Source organism: Gorilla gorilla, chromosome 2, assembly GCF_029281585.2.
Source record: "Gorilla gorilla gorilla isolate KB3781 chromosome 2, NHGRI_mGorGor1-v2.1_pri, whole genome shotgun sequence".
Classification (NCBI taxonomy): domain Eukaryota; kingdom Metazoa; phylum Chordata; class Mammalia; order Primates; family Hominidae; genus Gorilla; species Gorilla gorilla.
In genome coordinates, this window is record NC_086017.1 from 43052469 (window position 1) to 43076755 (window position 24287).

General features: G+C 40.4%; 1 protein-coding gene across 1 annotated transcript in view; it reads right to left on the reverse strand.

Annotated features, from left to right (window-relative positions):
• Nucleotides 1-24287, reverse strand: part of SUSD5 (sushi domain containing 5) — a 67857-nt gene that overhangs the window by 23635 nt on the left and 19935 nt on the right. The window contains exon 4 of the mRNA XM_019023127.4: nt 2112-2300. Within this exon, the coding sequence (XP_018878672.4) occupies nt 2112-2300 (189 nt within the window). The remainder of the gene's footprint in view (nt 1-2111; nt 2301-24287) is intronic.

The following is a 24287-nucleotide window of genomic DNA, read 5'->3' on the forward strand; positions in this document are numbered from 1 at the left end:
TTTTATGTCTATTTAATTTAACACAGATTGTGCTTATATTTGGAATGTATTTTATTTTATATTAATTCATTTTTATTGCATTTTACTAAAGTATTAATCAGCTAATGACTACAAAAAACGTGTAAGAGTTCACAAAGAATTTGAAAAGTAGTGAAATAGAAAACAACAAAACCAACTCATTAAAAGACACTGCGAGTGTGAAAAGATAAGCCACAGAATGAGAGAAAATACTTGCAACACATTCATTATCAATATTTCATGTAAAAATTCTATAATATGTAAATGATCAAATTCAAATCAATCAGAAAAATGGGAAAAGTACCTGGACATTTTACACAAAGAAATTCTAATGCCCTATTAACATGTGATAAGTGCTTGACCTCACTATTATCAGAGAAATGAATATTACAACTACAAATCACCACAGAGCTGTCACCAGACTGGCAGTCCTAAAGCTGATGAGGTGCTGAACGACAAGGACTCTCAGACACAGCTGATGGGAGAGCAGACTGGGCAAATACTTTAGAGAACACTTTGGCAGCATCAGCTGCAGCTGAACACACACATACTCCATGGGCAGCAATTCTACTGCTAGGAACCAACTGAAATGTGTTCACATGGGAACCAAAGGAGGCTAAGGACAATTATAGCAGCATAGTTTGTGACAGCCACAAAATGAAAATAAGCAAAATGTCCACCAACAGCTGATTGAATAAATAAATAGTGGTGTATTCACACTGTGGATAGTAAATAGCAGTGAAGACTATAGTAGCAGTGAAACCACAGCTTCAGGCAACAACATGAATGAATCTCACAGGTGTGACAGCACCCTAGGTCTCATCTGAGTTCTCTCATGGGATCTGCAGGACATTCCAGGGACAAACTGTCCTATAAGTTCAGTAACATCATGGTGCTGGAGTTATTTCCCTCTATAGAACCAGCCTCTGCTTGGTACCCAGATGTCATGGGAGGTCAGGGAGGGGGTTCTTGAAAAAGTCTTGGAGTGAGAGGAGCACTGTGAGATCAGGGAACAATTCAGGGTCTAGCATGAGGTCCGAGGTATAGGAGTCACAAGCCAGGTCAGCCATGGGGCTGCCCCAATCGCCTGCTGGCTGCTGCATCCCTGTTGGGGTGGGGAGGCCAGGCCTGGCTGTGGCTGGACACAGCGATTTCTGCTGCTGGAGAAATTCCCAAGGGGCTGGGCAGCAGGGGTTAAGGAGGCTGCAGTAACCTGGGACTCCTAGAAATGTGATGTTGATGGAATGGGGACATCTGGGGAAATCAGATCAGGTTTGGGGAACTCAGTGTCCACTAGGACTCTTTTTAGTTTCAACTAACTATTCAGACTCCACAGGTCACTCCTGGCATTCAAACGGCTCCAGGCCAGGGAGCAGAGCAAGGCCACTGGGAAGCAGCAAGCAAGTCTTATCCGTGGGAATAGCCCTTGCAGCAGTTCCATACAGCTGTCCTGGAGTTTGTCTCCTTGCTCCACCCCTCACCACCCCCGCTTTCCTCCCAAAATTGCTCAGGTGGATCAGAACTCATATGTGTGGTGTGGATCAATAGTGCTTGGAAGCCCCATGCCCCACAAGAGTCTGAATGTCTTGCAACAACCCACAGAATAGTTCTCAGGGTCCTCACAAAGGTCATGCTCAGATACAAGAATCACGACCCTCAGGGCAGCCCAGAGCTGGACTTCCTAACATGTATTCATTATAGTCTTCCCAGCCCAGTTTACCAACTGGGGGTCATTTTCACCAGAAGCAATGCTGCTTTGTACCACAGCTGATGTTCCAACTTGACCAGGTTTCCAGGGAAATAAACTAGAAAGTTAACTCAAGGTCAACTGTGTACTTAGAGAAGTGGGGATTTTAACTTGTTAACCCTTTACTCCCAGCATGGAAGATGAAGAGCTCAGTTGTGCATTTGAAATGCTACAGGAATCCCCAAGTGGAGATGTTGCTAGGTCCAGAGCTCAGGAGAAAGGTCTGAAAGCCTCTTTTCAAAGGCACCTTGGTGGAGAAGAGCCCACTGCATGCAGCCAGCAGCAGTGGAGCCCTCAGCCAGCACTGCGTGGGCACGCGAAGGTGGCCCATCCCTGGGCTGCTTACCTTTCCCACAGGCCTGCACCAGGCCGTACCACTCCCCACAGCTGTTACATAGCAAGGTGAAGGCGGTCTCCTGGTGACCCATGATGTGGCCTGGGGCACACACGTACAGCAGTTCATCACCCATCTCCAAGCCGGTGCGGCCCTGCAGGATGGTGTGTGGGAACGAAGGCGGGTCTCCACACGGCTTCTCTGAGGAGAAGGAATCACAGTTAGCTTTTCCAAACTGTGTGGAACTTTTTCAGCCTATGAGAAAACAGACTTAAAACACAACTCTCCCCTGCCGCCCACCGTACCCTCAACTGTGATCACAGGGGCTGTTTCTTGGTCACCCTGGCAACTCCAAGGCCTGGCAGAATGCCTGGAATAGAAGAGGCACTCAAAAATACTTGTTGCGTGAATAAACGCCATATAAAGGGCTACAACTTTGCATTTTAAAGTTGCCAAACAATGTTACCTTCTAATGTTTCCTTGAAAGGAGGGTCTGGAGATACATACCTAGCAGCAAGCTCCTTTTTGCTGTATTTTATAAGTGAATAGGAACTCTGACAAAGGCTAAATGTTACAGACTACAGAGTACAGCAGAGGGTATCTTTCCCCACTTCCCCGCCCACAACCTCAACACCAACAGCAACACCGTTATCAGTTTGGTATATACAAAAATTACACACACACACACACACACACACACACAATATATATATATACACACACACATATATATACACACACATATATATAAATACATACATATATCTTTTTTTAACATAAATGGGATTTATATCGTATGTATTATTGAGTACCCTGCTTTTAAAAAATTGATTATTTTTTAGGTTCACATCAAAGTTGAGCAGAAAGTACAGAGAGTTCCCCTATACCCCCGACCCTTCCACGCACACAGCTTCTCCCACTATTAGCATTCTGCACCAGAGTGGTCCATTTGTGACAACTGATGAAACTCCACTGATACCTCATTATCACCCAAAGTCCATAATTTACCTCAAGGTTACCATAATTTACTCAGTGTTGCACATTCTATGGGCTTTGACAAATGCACAGTGACACATATCCACCATTATTGTATCATACAGAATAGTTTCACTGCCCCAAAGTCCTCTGTGCTCTGCTTATTTATACCTTCCTTCTCCCTAAAGATTGCAACAGCTGATCCTTTTACTGTCTCCATAGTTTGCCTTTTCCAGAATTCACATAGTTGGAATCATAATATGTAGCCTTTTCAGATTGGCTTCTTTCACTTAGTAACATGCAATTAAAGCTCCTCCATGTCTTTTTATGGCTCATTTCTTTTTAGCACTGAATATTATTCCATTGTCTGGATGTATCACAGTTTATTTATCTATTCACCTACTGAAGTACATCTTGGTTGCTTCCGAGTTTTAGCAACAATGAATAAAGCTGCTATACACATCCATTTACAGGTTTTTGTGTGAACATTAGTTTCTGGTTCACTTGGGTAAATACCAAAGAGCGTGACTGCTGGATTGTATGGGAAGAGTATGTTTAGTTTTGTAAGAACTGCCAAACTGTCTTCCAAAATGGCTGTACCATTTTGCATTCCCACCAGCAATGAATGAGTGTTCCTGTTGCTCCACATCCTTGCTAGCATTTGTTGGTTTGTGTTCTGGATTGCAAATATTTTCCCAAGTCTGTGACCCATCTTATTCTCTAGACATTGTCTTTTGCAGAACAGAAGTTTTAAATTTTAATGAATCCCAGCTTATCAATTATTTCTTTCATGCATCATGCCTTTAGTCTAAGAAGTTACTGCCACACCCAAGGTCATTTAGGTTTTCTCCTATGATAACTTCTAGCAGTCTTACAGTTTTGGGTTTTACATTTAGGTCTATGGTCCATCTCGAGTTAATTTTTGTGAAGGGTATAAGGTCTGCATCTAGGTAATCGTTTTTGCATGTGGATGTCCAATTGTTCCAACAGTTATGTAAAAGAGACTATCTTTGCTTCATTGTATTGCCTTTTCTCCTTAGTCAAAGATGAATCAACTATATTTATGTGGGTCTATTTCTGGGCTCTTTACTCTGATCCATTGATATTTGTCAGCTCTTTCACCAATATCACACTATCTTGATTGCTGTAGCTTTATAGATGCCTTCAAGTCCAACAGGTTCAGCCCTTTGACTTTGTTTTTCTCCTTCAATATTTAGTTGGTTACTCTGGGTCTATTACCTCTCCATATAAACTACAGACTTTGTTTGTTAACCCATTTATGCCAGAGGTTGCAAATTTTTTTGAGTGAAAAATCAGACCTTGGTGATGACCTTGAGAAGTAGGATATAAATAACTCCCACAAGCTTATTAGCATTCCAACAATGGAACACGAGGTGTAAATGGGTTAATATCTGTAAAAGTAACTTGCTGAATTTTTTATTGGGATGTGTTCAATCTGTAGATCAAGTTGGGAAAAACTGACATCTTCACAATTCATGAACATAGACTATTTCTCCATTTATTTAGTTCTTCTTTGACATATTTCATCAGAGTTTTACAGTATTCTTCATCTAGATCTACAGATCTTGTACGTAATTTGTTAGATTTATACCTAAGAATTTCATTTTTTCTTGGGGTGCTAATATAAATGGTAACATGGTGTTTTTTGGCTTTTTTGTTTTTTTGAAATAGGGTCTCACTCTGTCGCCCAGGGTGGAGTGCAGTGGTGGGATCATGGCTCTCTGCAAGCCTTGACCTCTTGGGTTTAAGTGATCCTCCCACCTTGGCCTTCCAAAGTCTTGGGATTATAGGCATGAGCCACTGCACCCAACTGGTAATGTGTTTTTAATTTAAAATTTCACTATTTAATTGCTGGTCCACAGGAAAGTGATTAACTTTTTGTACGTTAACCTTGTATCCTGCAATCCTGCTATAATTGCTTTTTTTAAAAATATATATACTTTAAGTTCTGGGATACATGTGCAGAACGTGCAGGTTTGTTACTATAACTGCTTATTAGTTCCAGCTTTTTTTTGTTGTTGATTCTTTCAGATTTTGTACATAGACAATCATGTTATCTGCAGACAAAGACAGTTTCAGTTGTTCCTTCGCAATCTATATTTTCTTTTCTTATTTTATTGTATTAGCTAGGATTTCCAGTACAATGCTGAAAAGCAGTGGTGAAAAGAGACATCTTGCCTTGTTTCTGATCTTAGTAAGAAAGCTTCAAATTTCTACCCTTAATCATGATGTTAGCTGTAGGCTTTTTTGTTTTTTTTTGTTTTTGTTTTTAGATGTGCTCTATTGAGTTGAAGAAGTTCCCCTCTATTCCTGGTTTGTTAGGAGTTTTATCATGAATGGGTGTTGGATTTTGTCAAATGCCTTTTCTGCATCTATCAATATAATTATGTGATTTTTCTTTCATAGCCTCTTGATGTGATGGACCATATTAATTTTGAAGACTAGCCTTGCACACCTGGGATAAATCCCACTTGGTTTTGGTGTACAAATCTTTGTATACATTGTTGAATTTTGTTTGCTAATATTTTGTTGAAGATATTTGCATCTATGTTCATGAGATACATTGGTCTGTAGTTTTTTTTTTTTTTCTTTTGAGACGGAGTCTCGCTGTTGCCCAGGTTGGAGTGCAGTGGCGTGATTTTGGCTCACTGCAGGCTCCGCCTCCCGGGATCATGCCATTCTCCTGCCTCAGCCTCCCGAGTAGCTGTGACTACAGGCGCCCGCCACCACGCCCGGCTAATTTTTTGTATTTTTAGTAGAGACAGGGTTTCACCGTGTTAGCCAGGATGGTCTCAATCTTGTGACCTGCCAGCCTCGGCCTCCCAAAGTGCTGGGATTACAGGCATGAGCCACCGCGCCTGGCCCGGTCTGTAGTTTTTTTGTAATGTCTTTGTTTGGTTTTGGTGTTAGGGTAATACTAGCCTCATCCAATGGCTTAGAAAGTATTCCTTCTGCTAACTTCTGGAAAAGATTGTAGAAAATTGGCATAATTTCTGCCACTAGTGAACCCTCTGGGCTTGATGCTTTCTTTGGAAGGTTGTAGAGAATTGGCATAATTTCTGCCTTAAATGTTTGGCAGAATCCACTAGTGAACCCTCTGGGCTTGGTGCTTTCTTTGGAAGGTTGTAGAGAATTGGCATAATTTCTGCCTTAAATGTTTGGCAGAATCTACTAGTGAACCCTCTGGGCTTGGTGCTTTCTTTGGAAGGTAATTAGTTATTGATTCAATTTATTTATTTATTTAATAGCTATAGGCCTGTTCAGATTGCCCATTTCTTCTCTATAATGGGACAGTTTAATGTAGGTTATCAAATTTGTGGGCATAGAGTTGTTCATAATATTCCTTTATTATCCTTTTAATGTCCACAGGATCTGTAGTGATGTCCCCTCTTTAATTTTTTTTAAAAGCATAACCAATTGTTTAATCAGTTTTATGTGACCTATGAGCCTTCAGAAATACCCAAAGAACCAGGGAAAACTGTTGATTTTTATGTTTAGATTCAAAGAATGGACAGCTGTGTAGATGTGATTGGATGAAAGGGGTATGATCTAATGGTAATATACTAAAGGGGGAAACCCAGCAAGGTTTGTTTGTTGAGCTTCTTGTTGGCCTCTCTGTGTAGCATTATTTTCTCCTAGACATAGGCAGAACCTCTCTGGAATATAGGTCTTATGACCTATTACCAAACAAGGTAGGTCAAGTTATTTCTTTCAGGCTGGGTGCTACACAGAAAGGTGGGAGAAGGTTAGAATAGTATTTCTAGGTTTTACGGCTTGCTTTGGGGTTTCATTTTCAATATTAGTAATTTGCATCTTCTCTCATAGTCTGGCTAGAGGCTTATCCGTTTTATTGCTCTTTTCAAAAAACCAACATTTTTTTCCATTGATTTTATTGATTTTATGTTTGTAATTTTACTGATTTCTACTCTAATTTTTATTACAGTCATGTGCCACATAACAACATTTTGGTCAAGGAGGAACTGAATATATGATGGTAGTCTCGTAAGATTATAATGGAGCTGAAAAATTTTTATCACCTAGTGATGTAGCCATTGTAAAATCATAGAGCAATGTATTATTTACGTGTTTGTGGTGATGCTGGTGTAAACAAACCTGTTGCACTGCCAATTGTATAAAAGTATAGCACATACAATTATGTACAGTACAAAATACTCAATAATGATACTAAATGACTATGTTACTGGTTTATATATTTACCATACTATACTTTAATCATTATTTTAGAGTGTACTACTACTTATTTTTAAAAAGTTAACTAAAGCAGCCTCAGGCAGGTCCTTCAAGAGATATTCCAGAGAAGGCATTGTTATAATAGGAGATGACAGCTCCATGTGTGTTACTGCCCCTGAAGACTTTCTACTGGGACAAGATGTGAAGGTGTCAAACAGTGATATTGGTGATCCTAACCCTGTGTAAGCCTAGGCTAATGTGCATGTTTGTGTCTTAGTTTTTAACAATAAAGTTTAAAAAGTTAAAAAAAATTTTTTTTGAGACATGGTCTTGCTCTGTCACTCAGGTTGGAGTGCAGTGGCATGATCATGGCTCACTGTAATCTTGAACTCCTGAGCTCAAGTGATCCTCTTGCCCCAGTTTCCTGAATATCTGGGACTATAGGCACATGCATCTGTGCCCAGCTAATTAAAAAAAATTTTTTTGGCCAGGTGCAGTGGCTCACGCCTGTAATCCCAACACTTTGGAAGGCTGAAGCAGATGGATCACTTAAGGTCAGGAGTCAAACACCAGCCTGGCCAACATGGTGAAACCCTAAAATTACTTTTTATACTAAAAATACAAAAAAAATTATCCAGGCGTGGTGGTGCACACCTGTAATCTCAGTTACTCGGGAGGCTGAGGCAGGAGAATAGCTTGAACCCAGGAGGCAGAGGTTGCAATGAGCCGAGGTTGTGCCACTGCTCTCCAGCCTCACTGACGGAGCGAGACTTTGCCTCAAAAAAAAAATTTTTTTTTTTTTTTGTAGACATAGGGTCTTACTATGTTGCCCAGGTTGTTCTTTAACTCCTGGCCTCTAGAGATCCTCCTGCCTCAGGCCTTCCAAAGTGCTGGGGTTGCAGGCATGAGCCAGCACACCCAGCAAATAATAATAATAATAATAAATTTAAAAAATAAAAAAGTATAGAATAAGGATATAAAGAAAGAAAATATGTTTGTACAGTTGTACAATGTGTTTTTAAGCTCTGTTATTACAAAAAAGTCAACAAGTTTTAAAAAATTAAAAATTTATAAAGTTACAGTAAACTAAAGCTAATTTATTACTGATGAAAAAATATTTTCATAAATTTAGTGTAGTCTAAGTGTACAGTGTTTATAAAGTCTGCAGTAGTATACAGTAATGTCCTAGGCCTTCACATTCACTGACCATTCATTCACTGACTCAACCATGGCAACGTCCAGTGCTGCAAGCGCCATGCATGGTAAGTGCCCTATATAGATGTATCATTTTCATCTTTTTTTTTTTTTTGCATTTGTTTGGTTTTTGTTTTGGGGGTGGGAAGATTTGAGATAAAATCTCACTCTGTTGCCCAGGCTGGAATGCAGTAACATGATCGTGGCTCACTGACCTCTTGGACTCTCAAGCAATCCTCCTGTGTAGCTGAGACCAAGAGCACGTGCCACCCTGCCTAGATATTTTTTTCCCCCTTTGGAGAGACAGGGTTTCCATATGTTGCCCAGGCTGGTCTCAAACTCTTGGGCTCAAATGATCCTCCCTTCTCAGCTTCCCAAAGTGCTGGGATCACAGGCATGAGTTACTGTGCCTGGTCCATTTTTTGTTTGTTTGTTTTACCTTTTATACTATATTTTTACTGTACCTTTTCTATGTTTAGATACACAAATACCTACCATTGTGTTACAACTGCCTACAGTATTCAGTACGGTAACACACTGTACAGGTTTGTAGCCAAGGAACAACAGGCTGTACCATTAGTGTAGGTGCACAGTAGGCTATACCATCTAGGTTTGTGTAAGTACACTCTACGATGTTCACACAATGACAAAATCATCTACAATGCATATCTCAAAATGTATCCCTGCTGTTAGGCAATGAATACTGTATTTCTTTTCTTCTGTTTAATTTAGATTTAACTTGCTCTTCTTTTTTGAGTTTTCTAAAGTGGAGGCTAAGATTATTGATTTTAGATTTTTCTTTTTTTCTAATATATGTATTCACTGCTATAAGTTTGCCTCTAAGCACTGCTTCTCACAACTTTTGAAAAGTATTTTCATTCTCATGTGGTTAAAAATATTTTAAAATTCTCTTGAGATATCTTCTTTGACCCACGCATTATTTAAAAGTATGTTGTTTAATCTCCAAGGACTTGGGGATTTTCCAGCTATCATTCTGTTATTGTTTTCTACCTTAATTCCACTGTGGTCTGAGAGCAGACATCATATTCCTATTCTTTAAAATTTGTTAATTGTGTTTTACGGCCCAGGATGTGTTTGATCCTAGCAAATGTTCCATGTGAGCCTGAGAAGAATGTGTAATCAGCTGTTGTTGGATAAAGTAGTCTAAATATGTCAATTATATCTAGTTAACTAAAGGGGCTGTCAAGTTCAACTATGTGCTTGCTGATCTGCCCGCCAGATCTGTCCATTTCTGACAGAGGGGTGTTTAAATCTCCAACTACAACAGTGGATTCATCTATTTATCCTTGCAGTTCTATCAGTTTTTCCTCATGTATTTTGGCATCCTGTTGTTAGGCACATATACATTAAAGATGGTTATGTCTTCTTAGAATATTGACCTCTTTACCATTATGTAATTCTTCTCTTTATCCCTGATAACTTTTCTTGATCTGAAGTCTGCTCTATCTAAAACGAGTATAGCTACTCCCACTTTATTTTGATTAGTGTTAGCATGGTATATCTTTCTCCATCCCTTTCCTTTTTGTTTTTTGAGATGGAGTCTTGCTCTGTCACCCAGGTTGGAGTGCAGTGGTGTGATCTCGGCTCACTGCAAGCTCTGCCTCCCAGGTTCATGCCATTCTCCTGCCTCAGCCTCCTGAGTAGCTGGGACTACAGGTGCCTGCCACTACACTAGGCTAATTTTTTGTATTTTTTTTTTTTTTTAGTAGAGACAGGGTTTCACCGTGTTAGCCAGGATGGTCTCGATCTCCTGACCTCGTGATCCACCCGCCTTGGCCTCCCAAAGTGCTGGGATTACAGGCGTGAGCCACCGCACCCGGCTCCCTTTACTTTTTATCTATATGTGTCTTTATACTTACAATGGGTTTCTTATAGACAACATATAGTTAGGTCTTGTTTTTTAACACACTCTGATAATACCTGTCTTTTAATTAGTGTATCTAGACCATTGATGTTTAAAGTGATCATTGATATAATTGGATAACCACTATAATTGTTATTGTTTTCTATTTGTTACTGTATTTTCTGTTTCTATTTTTGTCTTCTATGTTTTTTAAGTATTTTATGGTTTTAATTGAGCATTGTATATAATTCCATTTTCTTTCCTTTCTTAGCGTATCAATTATACTTTTTTTTTATTTTTATTCTTTATCTTTTTTAGTTGTTGCCCTGGTGGTTGCAATACACATTTACAAGTTCAACTCCACTTTCAAATAACACTATACTATACTTCACAGGAAGTGCAAGTACCTTATAATAACAAAATATGCCTAATTCCTCCTGCCCCCTGTATCATTGGTGTCATTCAGTTCACTATTGAATTGCTGCTATTATTTTGTACAAACTATTATCTCTCTGATCACTAAGAATACAAAAAAGTAAGTTTTTACTTTACCTTCACTTATTTATTCTCTGATGTTCTTCCTTTATTTACATAGGTCTGAGTTTCTGACCTATACCATTTCCCTGCTCCCTAAAGAACTTCTTTTAACATTTCTTGCAAGACAGGTCTACTGGCCACAAATTCTCTCATTTTTTGTTTGTTTGAGAAAGCCTTTATTTCTCTTTCACTTTTGAAGGACAATTTCTTAGGGCATACAATTTTAGGTTAATGGGGTTTTTTTTCCTCTTAACACTTTAAATATTTTATCACCCTCTTTTTTTTTTTTTTTTTTTTGAGATGGAGTCTCGCTCTATCTCCTTGGCTGGAGTGCAGTGGCGTGATCTCAGTTCACTGCAACCTCCACCTCCCGGGTTTAAGCGATTCTCCTGCCTCAGCCTACTGAGTAGCTGGGACTACAGGCACACGCCACCACACCTGGCTACTTTTTTTGTATTTTTAGTAGAGATGGGGTTTCACCATGTTGGCCAGGCAGGTCTCGAACTCCTGACCTCAGGTGATCTGCCTGCCTCAGCCTCCCAAAGTGCTGGGATTTAAGGCATAAGCCACCACACCCGGCCTTACACTGTCTTCTTTCTTGCATGGTTTCAGAGGAGGAATTGCATATAATTCTTACTTTTGCTCGTCCATAGATAAGGTAGGATTTTTTCCTCTAGATTCTTTCAAGATTTTAAATTTATCTTCAATTTTTTTGTAGTTTGTTAATGATATGCCAGGGTGTAGTTTTCTTGGTATTTATCCTACTTGGTGTACTCTGAGCTCCCCAGATCTGTGGTTGGTTGTCCGACATTAATTTGATGAAATTCTTGGTCATTACGGTTTCAAATATTGCTTCTGTTCCTTTCTTCCTTCTCCTTCTGATACTTCCATTATGTGTATGTTATAATTTTTGTGGTATCCCATAGTTCTTGGATATTCTGTTCTCTTTTTTTGTCTTTTATTTCTCTTTGTTTTTCAGTTTTTGGAAGTTTCTATTGCCATATCTTCAACCGCAGATATTTTCTCCTCAGCTGTGTCCAGTCTACTGATGAGCCTATTTCTGTTACAGTGCTCTTGATCTCTCACATTTCTTTTTGATTCTTTCTTAGAATTGCCACCTCTCTGTTGCTATTACCCATCTGTTCTTGTATGTCATCTAATTCTCCCATTAATGCCCTGAGCATAGTTATCATAGCATTTTAAAATTCCTGGTCTAATAAATTCAATGTTCCTCCCCTATCTGAGTCTAGCTCTGATGCTTGTTTTCAGTCTTTTCAAACTGTATCTTTTGTCTTTCAGAATGCCTCGTAATTTTTGTTGAAAAGTGGACATGATGTTCTGAGCAAAAGCCACTGTGGTAAACAGGCCTTTGGGAATGTGGTGGGAAGCTGTGGAGGGGAGAGGAAGTGTTCTAGAGTCCTATGACTAGGTCTCAGTCTTTTGTCAGCATGTGCTCCTGGACTGTGAACTTCATCAGTGCTTCTCATTTTTTCCCCTCCCATCTAGGTGAGAGAGGATGGCTACAGGGAGTTGGAATTGGGAATTTCCCTCCCTCCAGTAGGTCAGGCTCTGAAAAAATAATTTGTTCCTGATCACAGGCCTTGTTAAGAAGAACAGAATATTCTGGGGTATTTCAAAATGGTTCTTTTTCCTCTCTGTTTGCTGGAAGCACAAGATTTTTCTCTGATATTTTCTGTAAGGACCTGATAGAGCTCCTGGAGGTAAAACTTCCAAAAGTATGGGGGCCCCTTGATGACTGGGTCCCCCTGGAGTTTTTAACTCACAAACTTGTCCACCCTGAGCTTCCAGCAATTCATCAATTACAGCTACGTTTTCCTACCCTGGCACTGGTTTCTTCCAATTGTTCTGCTTAGGTAACTTGTGATTATCTGTTTTTACCTGTGTCTCCAATTCTAGGGACAGCAGTTTGCCCTGTGACCTCACTTTGCTGATGGATCTAAGAAGAGCTGTGGATGTGTCAGTTTGTTCAGCTTTTTACTTGTTATGATGGAGCAGTAACTTCTAAGCTCCCGACATGCTGGGCCAGAAAGCAGAAGTCTTTTTTTTTTTCTTTAAATATTACAGCTCTTTCCACATTAATACCATAATCTACTTCAATCTTTGGTAGCACACATTATTTAATCATTAGACAGATATTTATGTTGGTTCCAACTTTTCACGATTATAAATAATGCTTCAATGAACAGTCTCAAATGCACATTTTTGTACCTTTCTTATTTCTTTAGGATAAACCTCTAGAAGTGGAACTGCTGCATCAAAGTAATGTTACAATTAAAAAAAATTCAAATTCAAATTTCCTCTTCTAATTTTACAGGTTGTTTTCCTTTAGTCTTTAGGCAGTCAAGTTACCTAAGAAGCATATTGCTTAAAAGAAGATAGACTTTGGGAGGCCAAGGCGGGCGGATCATGAGGTCAGGAGATTGAGACCATCCTGGCTAACACGGTGAAACCCTGTCTCTACTAAAATACAAAAAATTAGCTGGGCGTGGTGGCGGGCGCCTGTAGTCCCAGCTACTTGGGAGGCTGAGGCAGGAGAATGGCGTGAACCCAGGAGGTGGAGCTTGCAGTGAGCCGAGATTGCGCCACTGCACTCCAGCCTGGGTGACAGAGCGAGACTGTGTCTCAAAAGAAAAAAAAAAGAAGATAGACTGAGAAATGATGAAAATAGAAAATAATAAAAAATACGACTTGTGCTTTAAGCCACCCTGACTGGCCTCGCAGCTTGTAGTTTGGTAGCACTTTCTTTCTTCTTCTTTTTTTTTTTTTTTTTTGAGACAGAGTCTCATTCTGTCGCCAGGCTGGATGGAGTGCAGTGGTGTGATCTTGGCTCACTGCAACCTCCACCTCCCTGATTCAAGCGATTCTCCTGCCTCAGCCTCCTGAGTAGCTGGGACTACAGGCGCGTGCCACCATGCCCAGCTAATTTTTGTATTTTTAGTACAGACACGGTTTCACCATGTTGGCCAGGATGGTCTCGATCTCTTGACCTCATGACCTGCCCGCCTCGGCCTCCCAAAGTCCTGGGATTACAGGTGTGAGCCACCACGCCCGGTCAGCACTTTCTTAAAGACGCTCATTGCTATGCATATCCTTTTATATGAGAGAGATTTTGAATGAAGAAGCGTGTGGCTGTACTTCAGGAAGACAGCACAGAGTGACACATTTTGACCAAAACTACCTTGACTCTCTGAGTCAAGGAGCCTAGGAGATCAAGTGCTTATTTCACCTATATGGCAATTCGGGACAAGCAGTTATCTGAAACCCTTGCCACAAATTCAGATGCACCCTCCGCAGGGTGAGTAGGGGAGAATCATGTAGGTGAAGAATGAACCAAAGTCATCCACCTCAGTTATGTCAGGCTGGACCAAACTCCAGCTGGTATCTCAAAGGCAAAAGGCCTGGACTTTCCACCTTCCTCAGCTGCCCATGACTCATGCTGGATGCCCCACTGTTTTCTTCCACCAGGATCTACTGGAAGGCTGTTCAGCAAACACTATGAAAGGACTGATTAATACTTTCAGTCTCACATAAATCTATCTAAGGAACACAGGGAAACTGTTTTGGAAGTAGAGAAGGAGGAACTTCAGGCTAAACTCAGATCCCACCAGACTCATAAGATCTTCTTCAGAATTAATTTTCAAAACGATATGGGCTAGAATCTGGCTCAGGAACACCGCAATAATGCTGCTGAGAGTCTAGGTACATACACCACATGTTTCTGGATTTCCCGCAAACATTCAAGACAGGAAACACACTTCTGAGCTGGTGTGATTCAGAAGCTCCAGTACAACAGTGCTATGCGTTAACACAACCAAGTGCGTGCCAAAAACACCACTCATATCCAGGTGCAACTTGAATTAGTTCCTTTCACCAATCTTCTCATCTTGAACCTCACAAGGGAGCTATGGAAAACAGCCGGCTATATACCTGGACCCTCTTCTCCTCTCTAGGGAAACTTACACTTGGTAAGTGTACTAACAGTCTTTTTTTTTTTTTTAATTATACTTTAAGTTTTAGGGTACATGTGCACAACATGCAGGCTTGTTACATATGTATACATGTGCCATGTTGGTGTGCTGCACCCATTAACTCGTCATTTAACATTAGGTATATCTCCTAATGCTATCCCTCCCCCTCCCCCCACCCCACAACAGGCCCGGGTGTGTGATGTTCCCCTTCCTGTGTCCATGTGTTCTCATTGTTCAATTCCCACCTATGAGTGAGAACATGCAGTGTTTGGTTTTTTGTCCTTGATACTGCTTCTCAATTATTCTGTAGATAGAAATTGTGGTTTGTGAACACAGATTTAGGACCTGGGTTTCAACCATTTCAGCATCAAGAGATATATCTATTATTTTTCCTTCCAAGAAAAGAAGATTTTATAAAAGATTTTGTCTATCAACCAAATGTTTATTCATAAGCACATTTATTTCACTCATTTTTCAATTTAAAAGGGCACATTTGCCTGCCAATCAGAGCTTCTGATAACCAGTGTTTCCATAAAGAGTTTAGAACTCATATGAAAGTTGATGCTTTTATTCTGATAAATTGTTGACTTTCATCTTGACCTTTGACATTTTAAAGAAGAGCCTGCAAAACTCAATTATTACTTTGCAAGACAAAAATGTAAAATTCTGAAACAAATGCCTGATCTTTCCTCCTTCCTTTTGGTGTTACCTAAGCTATGTGTCTTTAGGGCCCCCTGCTAGCTCCCTCCCACTCACTCCACAACACACAACCAGCATTGTCCTCCCCAAGAATAGTTAGTTCTTACATTCCTCTACATCAGTGGTTCTCAAAGATGAACATGCATCAGAATCACCTGGAAGGTTTGTAAAAATACATCTGGCCCTCCTTTTGAGTTTCTGACTCTGTAGCTGAGGCCTCAAAATTTGTATTTCTTGAAAGTTCCTAGGTAATGTTGAGACTGCTGGTACAAGGACCACCCTTGGAGAACTGCTGCTGTAGATCAAAAACCTATCCTCAAAAACAGGCAAAACCTATATATGGTGATAAGAATTGGAATAGAGATGGGCCTCTGGCTCTGCTGGAGTAGGGAGGGGCAGAAGATTATTGGAAAAGGACTCCAGGGAACTTTCTGGGGTGAAGAAAATGTTCTATATCATGACTGGGTGTTGATTACACAGGTGTATACATCTGTCAAAACTTGTCAACTTTAGATCTGTGCATTTTGCTGATGTAAATTATACCTTAATGAACAAAGTTAATTTAAAAAATACCTACCCTTAGAAAAATCTGTAATTTATTCAGCATGAGGTATAAGTGGTTGAAAATTATTCACAACCTCTCCCAATGGATACTTCATGCCTTAAGATAGTGATTTCCAACTTGTAGGGATTCTACCAGGGAAGCAATATAGTATTTGCAAGATGTAGGCAAGTTCATATGCAAATAAACCCTGCGTCAATCAACCAATAACTCTAAATCAATTACTAATACATGGAAATCTACATGATAGTACTCCTTGAGTTTCTCCTCCTAAAAACTTATTTAAAAAATATTCTAGCCGGCTGGGCGTGGTGGCTCACACCTGTAATCCCAGCACTTTGGGAGGCTGAGGTGGGTGGATCACGAGGTCAAGAGTTCAAGACCAGCCTGACCAATATGGTGAAACCCCGTCTCTACTAAAAATACAAAAATTACCTGGATGTGGCGGCGCACGCCTGTAGTCCCAGCTACTCGGGGACTGAGGCAGGAGAATCGCTTGAACCCGGGAGGCGGAGGTTGCAGTGAGCTGAGATCACTCTACTCCACTCCAGCCCGGTGGGTGGAGCGAGACTCTCCTTCTCAAAAAAAAAATAAAAAATAAAAAAAATTCTAGAATGAAATGATATAATGTCCTGGATTTGTTTTAAAATATCTCAATTATATAAGAAAGCTTTAGGAAAAAAATCAAATTTTTCCTTTAGCCTCACCAATGACAACCATTGTTTTTGTTTTGAGAAGTGTTAAATGTTCTTTATTTGATATTACACATAAATCACACTAAAATGCCTTTCAGTAAGTAAAAAGAACCATTTTAGATACAGGGAATTCTAATTAGATTGGCATAGTTAAGACCAAAAATATAAAGTACACATTGCTAGCTTATCTTCAGCCTTTGCCTTTAAGATGCAGATGAATACAAAACACAAGTGAGTCTTGCTTGGTTCTGAGACAATGAAGGAATTTACCCAGTATTTAAATATATTCACATAACCAGTTACATAAATCTATATATAAAACCAATCTCCAATAGATTTTAAGATGACATTCACCATCTTTGTGAAAAGTTGACCTTACTAGTGAAGTCCAATCATATCTTTAAAAGGGGAATAGTGACAGCATTTACTGGATTGGAATTACTATTCAAATTCAAAAAACCGAACGTACTCATTTAACCACAAGCCAGTCTTAGTTAAATCAGGACTGCCCAACAAAAATATTCATCAGTCACTCATGATCTAAATTCTGGTATATGAGATTTATTAAATTATGGTACACATAAAAAAGTCATGAGACATTTCTGTTTTGTAATAAATAAGCAATGGCCAATTAGTACTCGTTAGCAGCTTTTTTGAGATAAGCTATCAAGTCTGCCCTTTCTGCCTTCTTCTTAATGCTGGCGAAGATCATTTTTGTTCCAGGGATATACTTTTAACATGGTTTTTACTCCTTCAGTTTTTCACACATACACACAAATACATATGCACAGCACTATGCTATAATACGATATAACCATTTTAGTTTGTAGCTTGTTAATTTAACATTATATTGTGAAATTTTCTCCTTATCAACAAATATTTGTATTTTAAAAATTTATTGTAAATGACTATATATTATTCCATTTGTATGGATTTACCATAATGGGCCCCCTATGGTGGGACACTAACTTTGTTTCCATTTCTTCCTTACTAAATAACGAACATTGTAACATACCTTTACACTGAGGGAGTTCAGGAAATGCCACCCAAAAATATACAACTCTGTTTGGCATGCTGATTATACTTCAAACTGAGGGCACTTGGGGGACAGAAGATGCAGGCAGAGGATTTCTCTGGGCTTCCCTTGTCTGCCTAATGACAGATCCTCCAAAAGGAACTCAGTTGTCATGAATCCCCTCCCCAGGAATTTCATTAAGCAGAGAAGATTTACTCCTATCACAGCAGAGGACCTAGGCAGACTTTGTTACACCTCCTTTTCTGAGGGCTCATTCATCTCTCTCCAAAATCATTTAATCTCCCCTAAATTGTCTACATTCCCCCACCCTGGCCCATCAAATTCCGCTGTGAATATCCAAAGTCCAGTAAGATTTAGGAGCTTATATACCTTCTTCATAGAGCATATTATGTACCCTCTTCACCCTCTTCATAGAGTATATATAAGCTCCTAAATCTTACTGGGTTTTGGGTATTCACTTTTCTTTCCTGTGATGCCCTGTACATATAATAAATTAGTATACTTTTTTTTTTTGAGATGGAGTCTCGCTCTATCACCCAGGCTGGAGTGCAGTGGCGTGATCTTGGCTCACTACAAGCTCCACCTCCTGGGTTCAAGCTCTCCAGCCTCAGCCTCCCAAGTAGCTGGGACTACAGGCGCCTGCCACCACGTCTGGCTAATTTTTTGTATTTTTTAGTAGAGACAGGGTTTCACCATGTTAGCCAGGATGGTCTTGATCTCCTGACCTCGTGATCCACCTGCCTTGGCCTCCCAAAGTGCTGGAATTACAGGCGTGAGCCACCGCACCCGGCCTAGTATACCTTTTTTTTTTTTTCCTGTTGATCTGTCTGTTTTCAATGTTCATAGACTCAGTTACTGAGCCCTCAGAGCACAGGAAAGTCTTCCTTCCCCTACACTACCAGCCATGCTAATATCCTTAGAATAAAATACTCAAAGTGGAACTGATGGATGAAAGGGAATATGTAGTTTTTAAGCTTCTGATAGGTTCTGCCAAGTTGAATATGAGTGTTTAAGAATTTACACTCAGGCTGGCTGGGTGCAGTGGCTCACTCCTGTAATCCCAGCACTTTGGGAGGCTGAGGCAGCAGGATTGCTTCAGGCCAGGAGTTTTGAGAGCAGCTTGGGCAATATAGCGAGATCCCATCTCAATTAAAAAATAAAAAATAGCCAGGCATGGTGGTGTGCGCCTGTTAGTACTAGCTACTCAGGCAGCTGTGGTGGGAGGATCTGTTGAGCCCAGGAGCTGTAGTGAGCTATGATCAAGCCACTGTATTCTAGCCTGGGTGACAGAGTTAAGATCCTGTCTCTAAAAACCCAAAAGAATTTGTATGCCTACAAGTGGCATATAAATTTGCTCATTTCCCTTCAGAACACTGAGTGCTATCATTGTTTGTAAACTTTGACAATTTTACAGGCTGAAAAAGTGATTTCTTATATTAATGCGCATATCTTTTTTTTTTTTTTTTTGAGACAGAGCCTTGCTCTGTCGCCTGGACTAGAGCACAGTGGCATGATCTCAGCTTACTGCAACCTCCACATCCCAGGTTCAAGCGATTCTCCTGCCTCCGCCTTCCAAGTAGCTGGGACTACAGGCATGCACCACCACACCCAGCTAATTTTTTTTTTTTTATTTTTAGTAGAGACGGGGGTTTCACCAAGTTGGTCAGGCTGGTTTTGAACTCCTGACCTCAAATGATCAGCCCACCTTGGCCTCCCAAAGTGCTTGGATTACAGGCATGAGCCACCCTGCCCGGCCTAATGCACATATCTTTAATTGGCAAGAGAGTTGAATATTTATTGACCAATTGTATTGCTTCAAAATACTTCTCTATTGTGGTCTTTATCTTTTCCTTTCAATCTATAAGATATCTACATATATCAATACAATAATCCAGGCTAGGTAGCTTATGCCTGTAATCCCAGCACTTTGGGAGGCCAAGGCAGGTGGATCACCTGAGGTCAGGAGTTCAAGACCAGCCTGACCAACATGGCGAAATCCCGTCTCTACTAAAAATATAAAAAATTAGTCAGATGTGGTGGTGCGTGCCTGTAGTCCCAGCTACTTGGGAGGCTGAGCCAGGAGAATCGCTTGAACCCAGAAGGTTAGAAGGTGGAGGCTGTGGTGGGCCAAAATTGCACCAATGCACTCCAGCCAGAATCTCACTTTCACAGAGTGAGATTCTGTCAAAAAAATATATATATAATCTAATAATTCATTGCCTTATTTTCCCATATTCATAACCAATTAGCCTAGTACTATCAAATAATCCATCCATCCTTTTCCCACTAATTTGAAGTTTCACCATTCTTACTATACATTTATGTATGTTGGGTCTATTTTGATGTTTCCAGTCTTTCGCACTGAAGTACTTGTCTGTTTGTGTCTCAGTGCCAAACAACCGTTTTTTGCATATGAGCCTCTTACATTATTGAAATAATGGCAATAAGTTGATAAGACTGAAGCAAGCAATGGGGGAGTTGCAAGCAATGAAGCTGCAGGGAGGCAGGCATGAGTTCATGAAGGGCCTCATAAGCCAGGTAAAAAGTCTGGAATTCGTCCAGAGGAGAACAAGGAACCACTAAGGAGTTTAACACAGAAAATAACATGATCCCCTTGGCGGTACAGAAACAACACTATTTGCATTGTAGACGATGCACTGAGGAAACATGCCTGGAGACTGGAGGACCAGTGAGGAGGCCATTTGAGCTGTCCAGGATAGCAGCACAGGAGCCAAATGAGGTGCAGAGGGCAGGAACTAGGTGGATCTGGCAGATACTGAGAAGGGAAGTTTTTACAGAACATTTAACTAAAAGGTGTTAGGGGTGAGATGAGGATCAGGGCATTGGAAGCTGAGGGATATGAGTATAAGTTTGGGACTTGTGGATTTTGATGGGCCACAAGCAATGCCCATAGGTAGCTGCATATATGGAATTCAGGGCTTTAGGGGTCTGGGGAGGAGATTAGGCTTGAGAAATGATTTGAGATTAACGGGCATTTAGATGAAAACTGAAGCCTTTGAAGTGTTGAGTGAGTGAGGGGAGATGAGGGTGAAACCACCTTTGTAAAAAGTATGACAATGAGAAACATCTGCCATAGGAAAATTATGACAGTGAAAGAAATCTGATCTAACCGACTCCATCTTGCTTCTAACCTACAAACTGCCCTCGTTCATTCCTGGGTATAGGCCAAACTAACTTTGTGAAGAATTTATAGTGTAACATTGAAACAAAAATGATAATAGCCCTTCCCTGAAACAAACCCCCCCACCACTTGCCTGGGGACCAGACTGCCTTTGCAAAACTAACAAAGTGGCCACAAGATTAGAAATTATGGCCTAGGAGACATGCGGCCAGAGGCCTCAAGGTTCCTATCCTCCCCAGTCCCTCCTATGAATAATATCAGTATTGTAAAACCTAAGATTGGTGTTTGAGATATTTCTCAGACTCTGTATTCTGATGGACCAGCTGGTGCCATCCAGACCACTAAACTGGCTCATCTGGTCTTGTGGCACCGACCCAGGAACTGACAGAGCAAGAGGACAGCTTCAACTCCCTAGGATTCCATCCCTGACCCAATCAACCCGCACTTCTCATTCTCTTGCCCCCTACCCATCAAATTATCTTTTAAAAACCCTAGCCTCTGAATTTTCAGAGGCTGATTCGAGTAATAATAAAACTCTGGCCTCCCATTTAGCTGGCTCTACAGGTATTAAACTCTTTCTCTATTGCAATTCCTCTGTCTTAATAAATGGGCTCTATCTGAGCAGCAGGCAAGAGGAACCCACTGGCTGGCTGGTTACAAGGGGAGATGAGGGCCGAGGTCAGAGCCCAGAGGAAGTGAGCAGAGAAACAAGAGTTCACAAAGGACATCACTGTAGCCAGACATATACAAAGAAAACCTGGAGCAAGACAAGGCAGAACATGTTTCAAGGAAGTGTGTGGTCAAGTACTTAAAGCTTCAGAAACAACAAGCAAAGGGCAGGCTGAGAAATGGCCATGATATTTAGCCACAGAGAATCTACCAGTAGCCTTGGTGACAGTAGTTCCACTTAACTGATAAGGCAGAAACCAGAAGGCAGTAGATGGAAGAATGAATGATGGAAGGTAAGATAATGGAGGCCATGAGTGCAGAGGATTTTGAGGGCTATGAAAGGAAGGAGAGAGATGGAATGGTAGCTAAAAGGATACGGAGTAACAGCTTGATGAAAATATGAATTATTAGTAAACAATCACTTTCCTTTTTTCTTTTTTCTTTGTTTAGCTCAGAGGCAAGAATAAATAATCACTTTCAGCTGGGCACGGTGGCTCACACCTGTAATCCCAGCACTTTGGGAGGCCGAGGTGGGTGGATCACCTGAGGTCACGAGTTCAAGACCAGCCTGGCCAACATGGCAAAACCCCGTCTCTACTAAAAATACAAAAATTAGCTGGGCCTGGTGGTGCACACCTGTAGTCCCAGCTACTCGGGAGGCTGAGGCAGGAGAATCGCTTGAACCCAGGAGGGGGAGGTTGCAGTGACCCGAGACTGTGCCACTGCACTCCAGCCTGGGGGACAGAGTGAGACTTTGTCTCAAAACAAACAAACGAAACAATAAATAATCACTTTCTAAACAGTTGCAAGTGGTTTTATTTGTTCTGAGTCCTTAAAATAATTCCCTTGTTTTTGAAATGCGAACTCTTTTTGCTTGTCCTATGATTCTTCTCTGCTTGCTTAGTCCCCAATTAATCAGTGATGTGCTGATAAACATTAAATTAACAACCAGCTCTCTTGGGGAGGGGAGAAACTGCTGGGGGATGGAGGTGGGAATGGCTGTTGTGCAGGTAATTGACAAGGTCTGAGGCAGTGCACAATAGACAAGGTCTTAATGCAATTTCTGGCTCACAGTTCTAGATAAATTGAAACTAAAAAAAGAGCCTGAAGTAGTTGAAGATAAGTAAAAAGATATATGCATGAAGATGTTCAATCATGGTATTTATTATAGTGAAATCCATGGAATTACCAAAACGTCTAATAACAGGAGAATGTTTAATTTATAGTACATTCATATAATGGATTATTATAGCCATTCTTTGAAGCATATTCAATGTCATGGGGAGATATAGATCTATATCCATATAAATGAAAAAAAAAACCAGAATGCAATCTTATATGTTGTTCATATAATCCCAATTTAGTAAACTAAATAAAACATGTAGAGAACACAAAAGACTGATGCTAAAATACTTGTATTAGGGAAGACTGATTATGAGAGACCTTAATTTTCTTTATACTTTCCACTAAAATGACCACATATTAATATTTATAATAGAAAATCTATTATAATTGTAAAAATGGAGCTAATGACATTTATCTCTTAGGATTGTTACTAGAATTAAACGAACATATGCCTTTCCCAGTGCCTACCACATGCCTGGAACTTAATAAAGTCCTGAATAAAAACCAGCTCCATTTCCCATATAAATAGTTGGAGACTGATGGTCTTTTGAATGGCCCTGAGTGGATCTTCAAGTCATGATGGTAATTGAATACCCATTGTCCTTAAACCAAATAAAGCCAACCACACCATGGCTAAATTGGAATTGAATGCCACCTTGGGCCATGAAAAGGGGAAAAACAAAATGCTCATAAAAAGATAAAACCAGATATGAGCCTGTATTTGCCCACTACTGACACAGCAATAATGGTCAGTGATGGAGGCTTGGTTCAAGGTGAGAAGAAGCCAGCAGAGCTGGGAACACAGAGGATTACTGATGGATTCTTGGGGTTGGGCTATGGTCCATGAATGCAGCAAATGATCAGTTTAATTTGCAGTGGTGATTTGCTGGAAGGTTCCCCTTTCCCTGACACACACAAAGGTTCCCCTTGCCCTAATACAGACAACAGCTGCGTCTCTGGATCTGTCAAGATATCTTTGTTTTAACAAAAAAGAACTTCTGTAGAGAGCAGGGGAAAGCACAGATCCACATGTAACTACTCTACCATTCTCACACTCTACTTTTGGTAAGCAGGGCTCCCTGGGAAAGTTTTCTTCTAAGTCAATAGGGTAGGCTGACCGTATAGTTTATTATCCATATAAGGACACTTTTGAAAATGAGTGGGATCCTGGTTAATAATTACCAGCACAAGAAAGAACTATCCTGAGCAAACTGGAAGGCACGGCACCCTAACATGAGCATCGTACATTCCAACCCAAACGGCAGTGCCTGTGAAGGTAAGATATTCAAGACTAAGAAGAAAGGAGCATCTCAGAAAACAAAAAGCCTGCAGAGTCTGGGTTTGAGTCCTTGCTCCCCTACTTACTTTGGACAAATTACTTAACTTTGTTGTGCCTAGTTACTCATCTGTAAAATTTGGATAATAGTAAATTCCTGCAGTGCTGTTGTGAGGATTAAATGAGTGAACACAGGGTACTATAGCAGGTGTT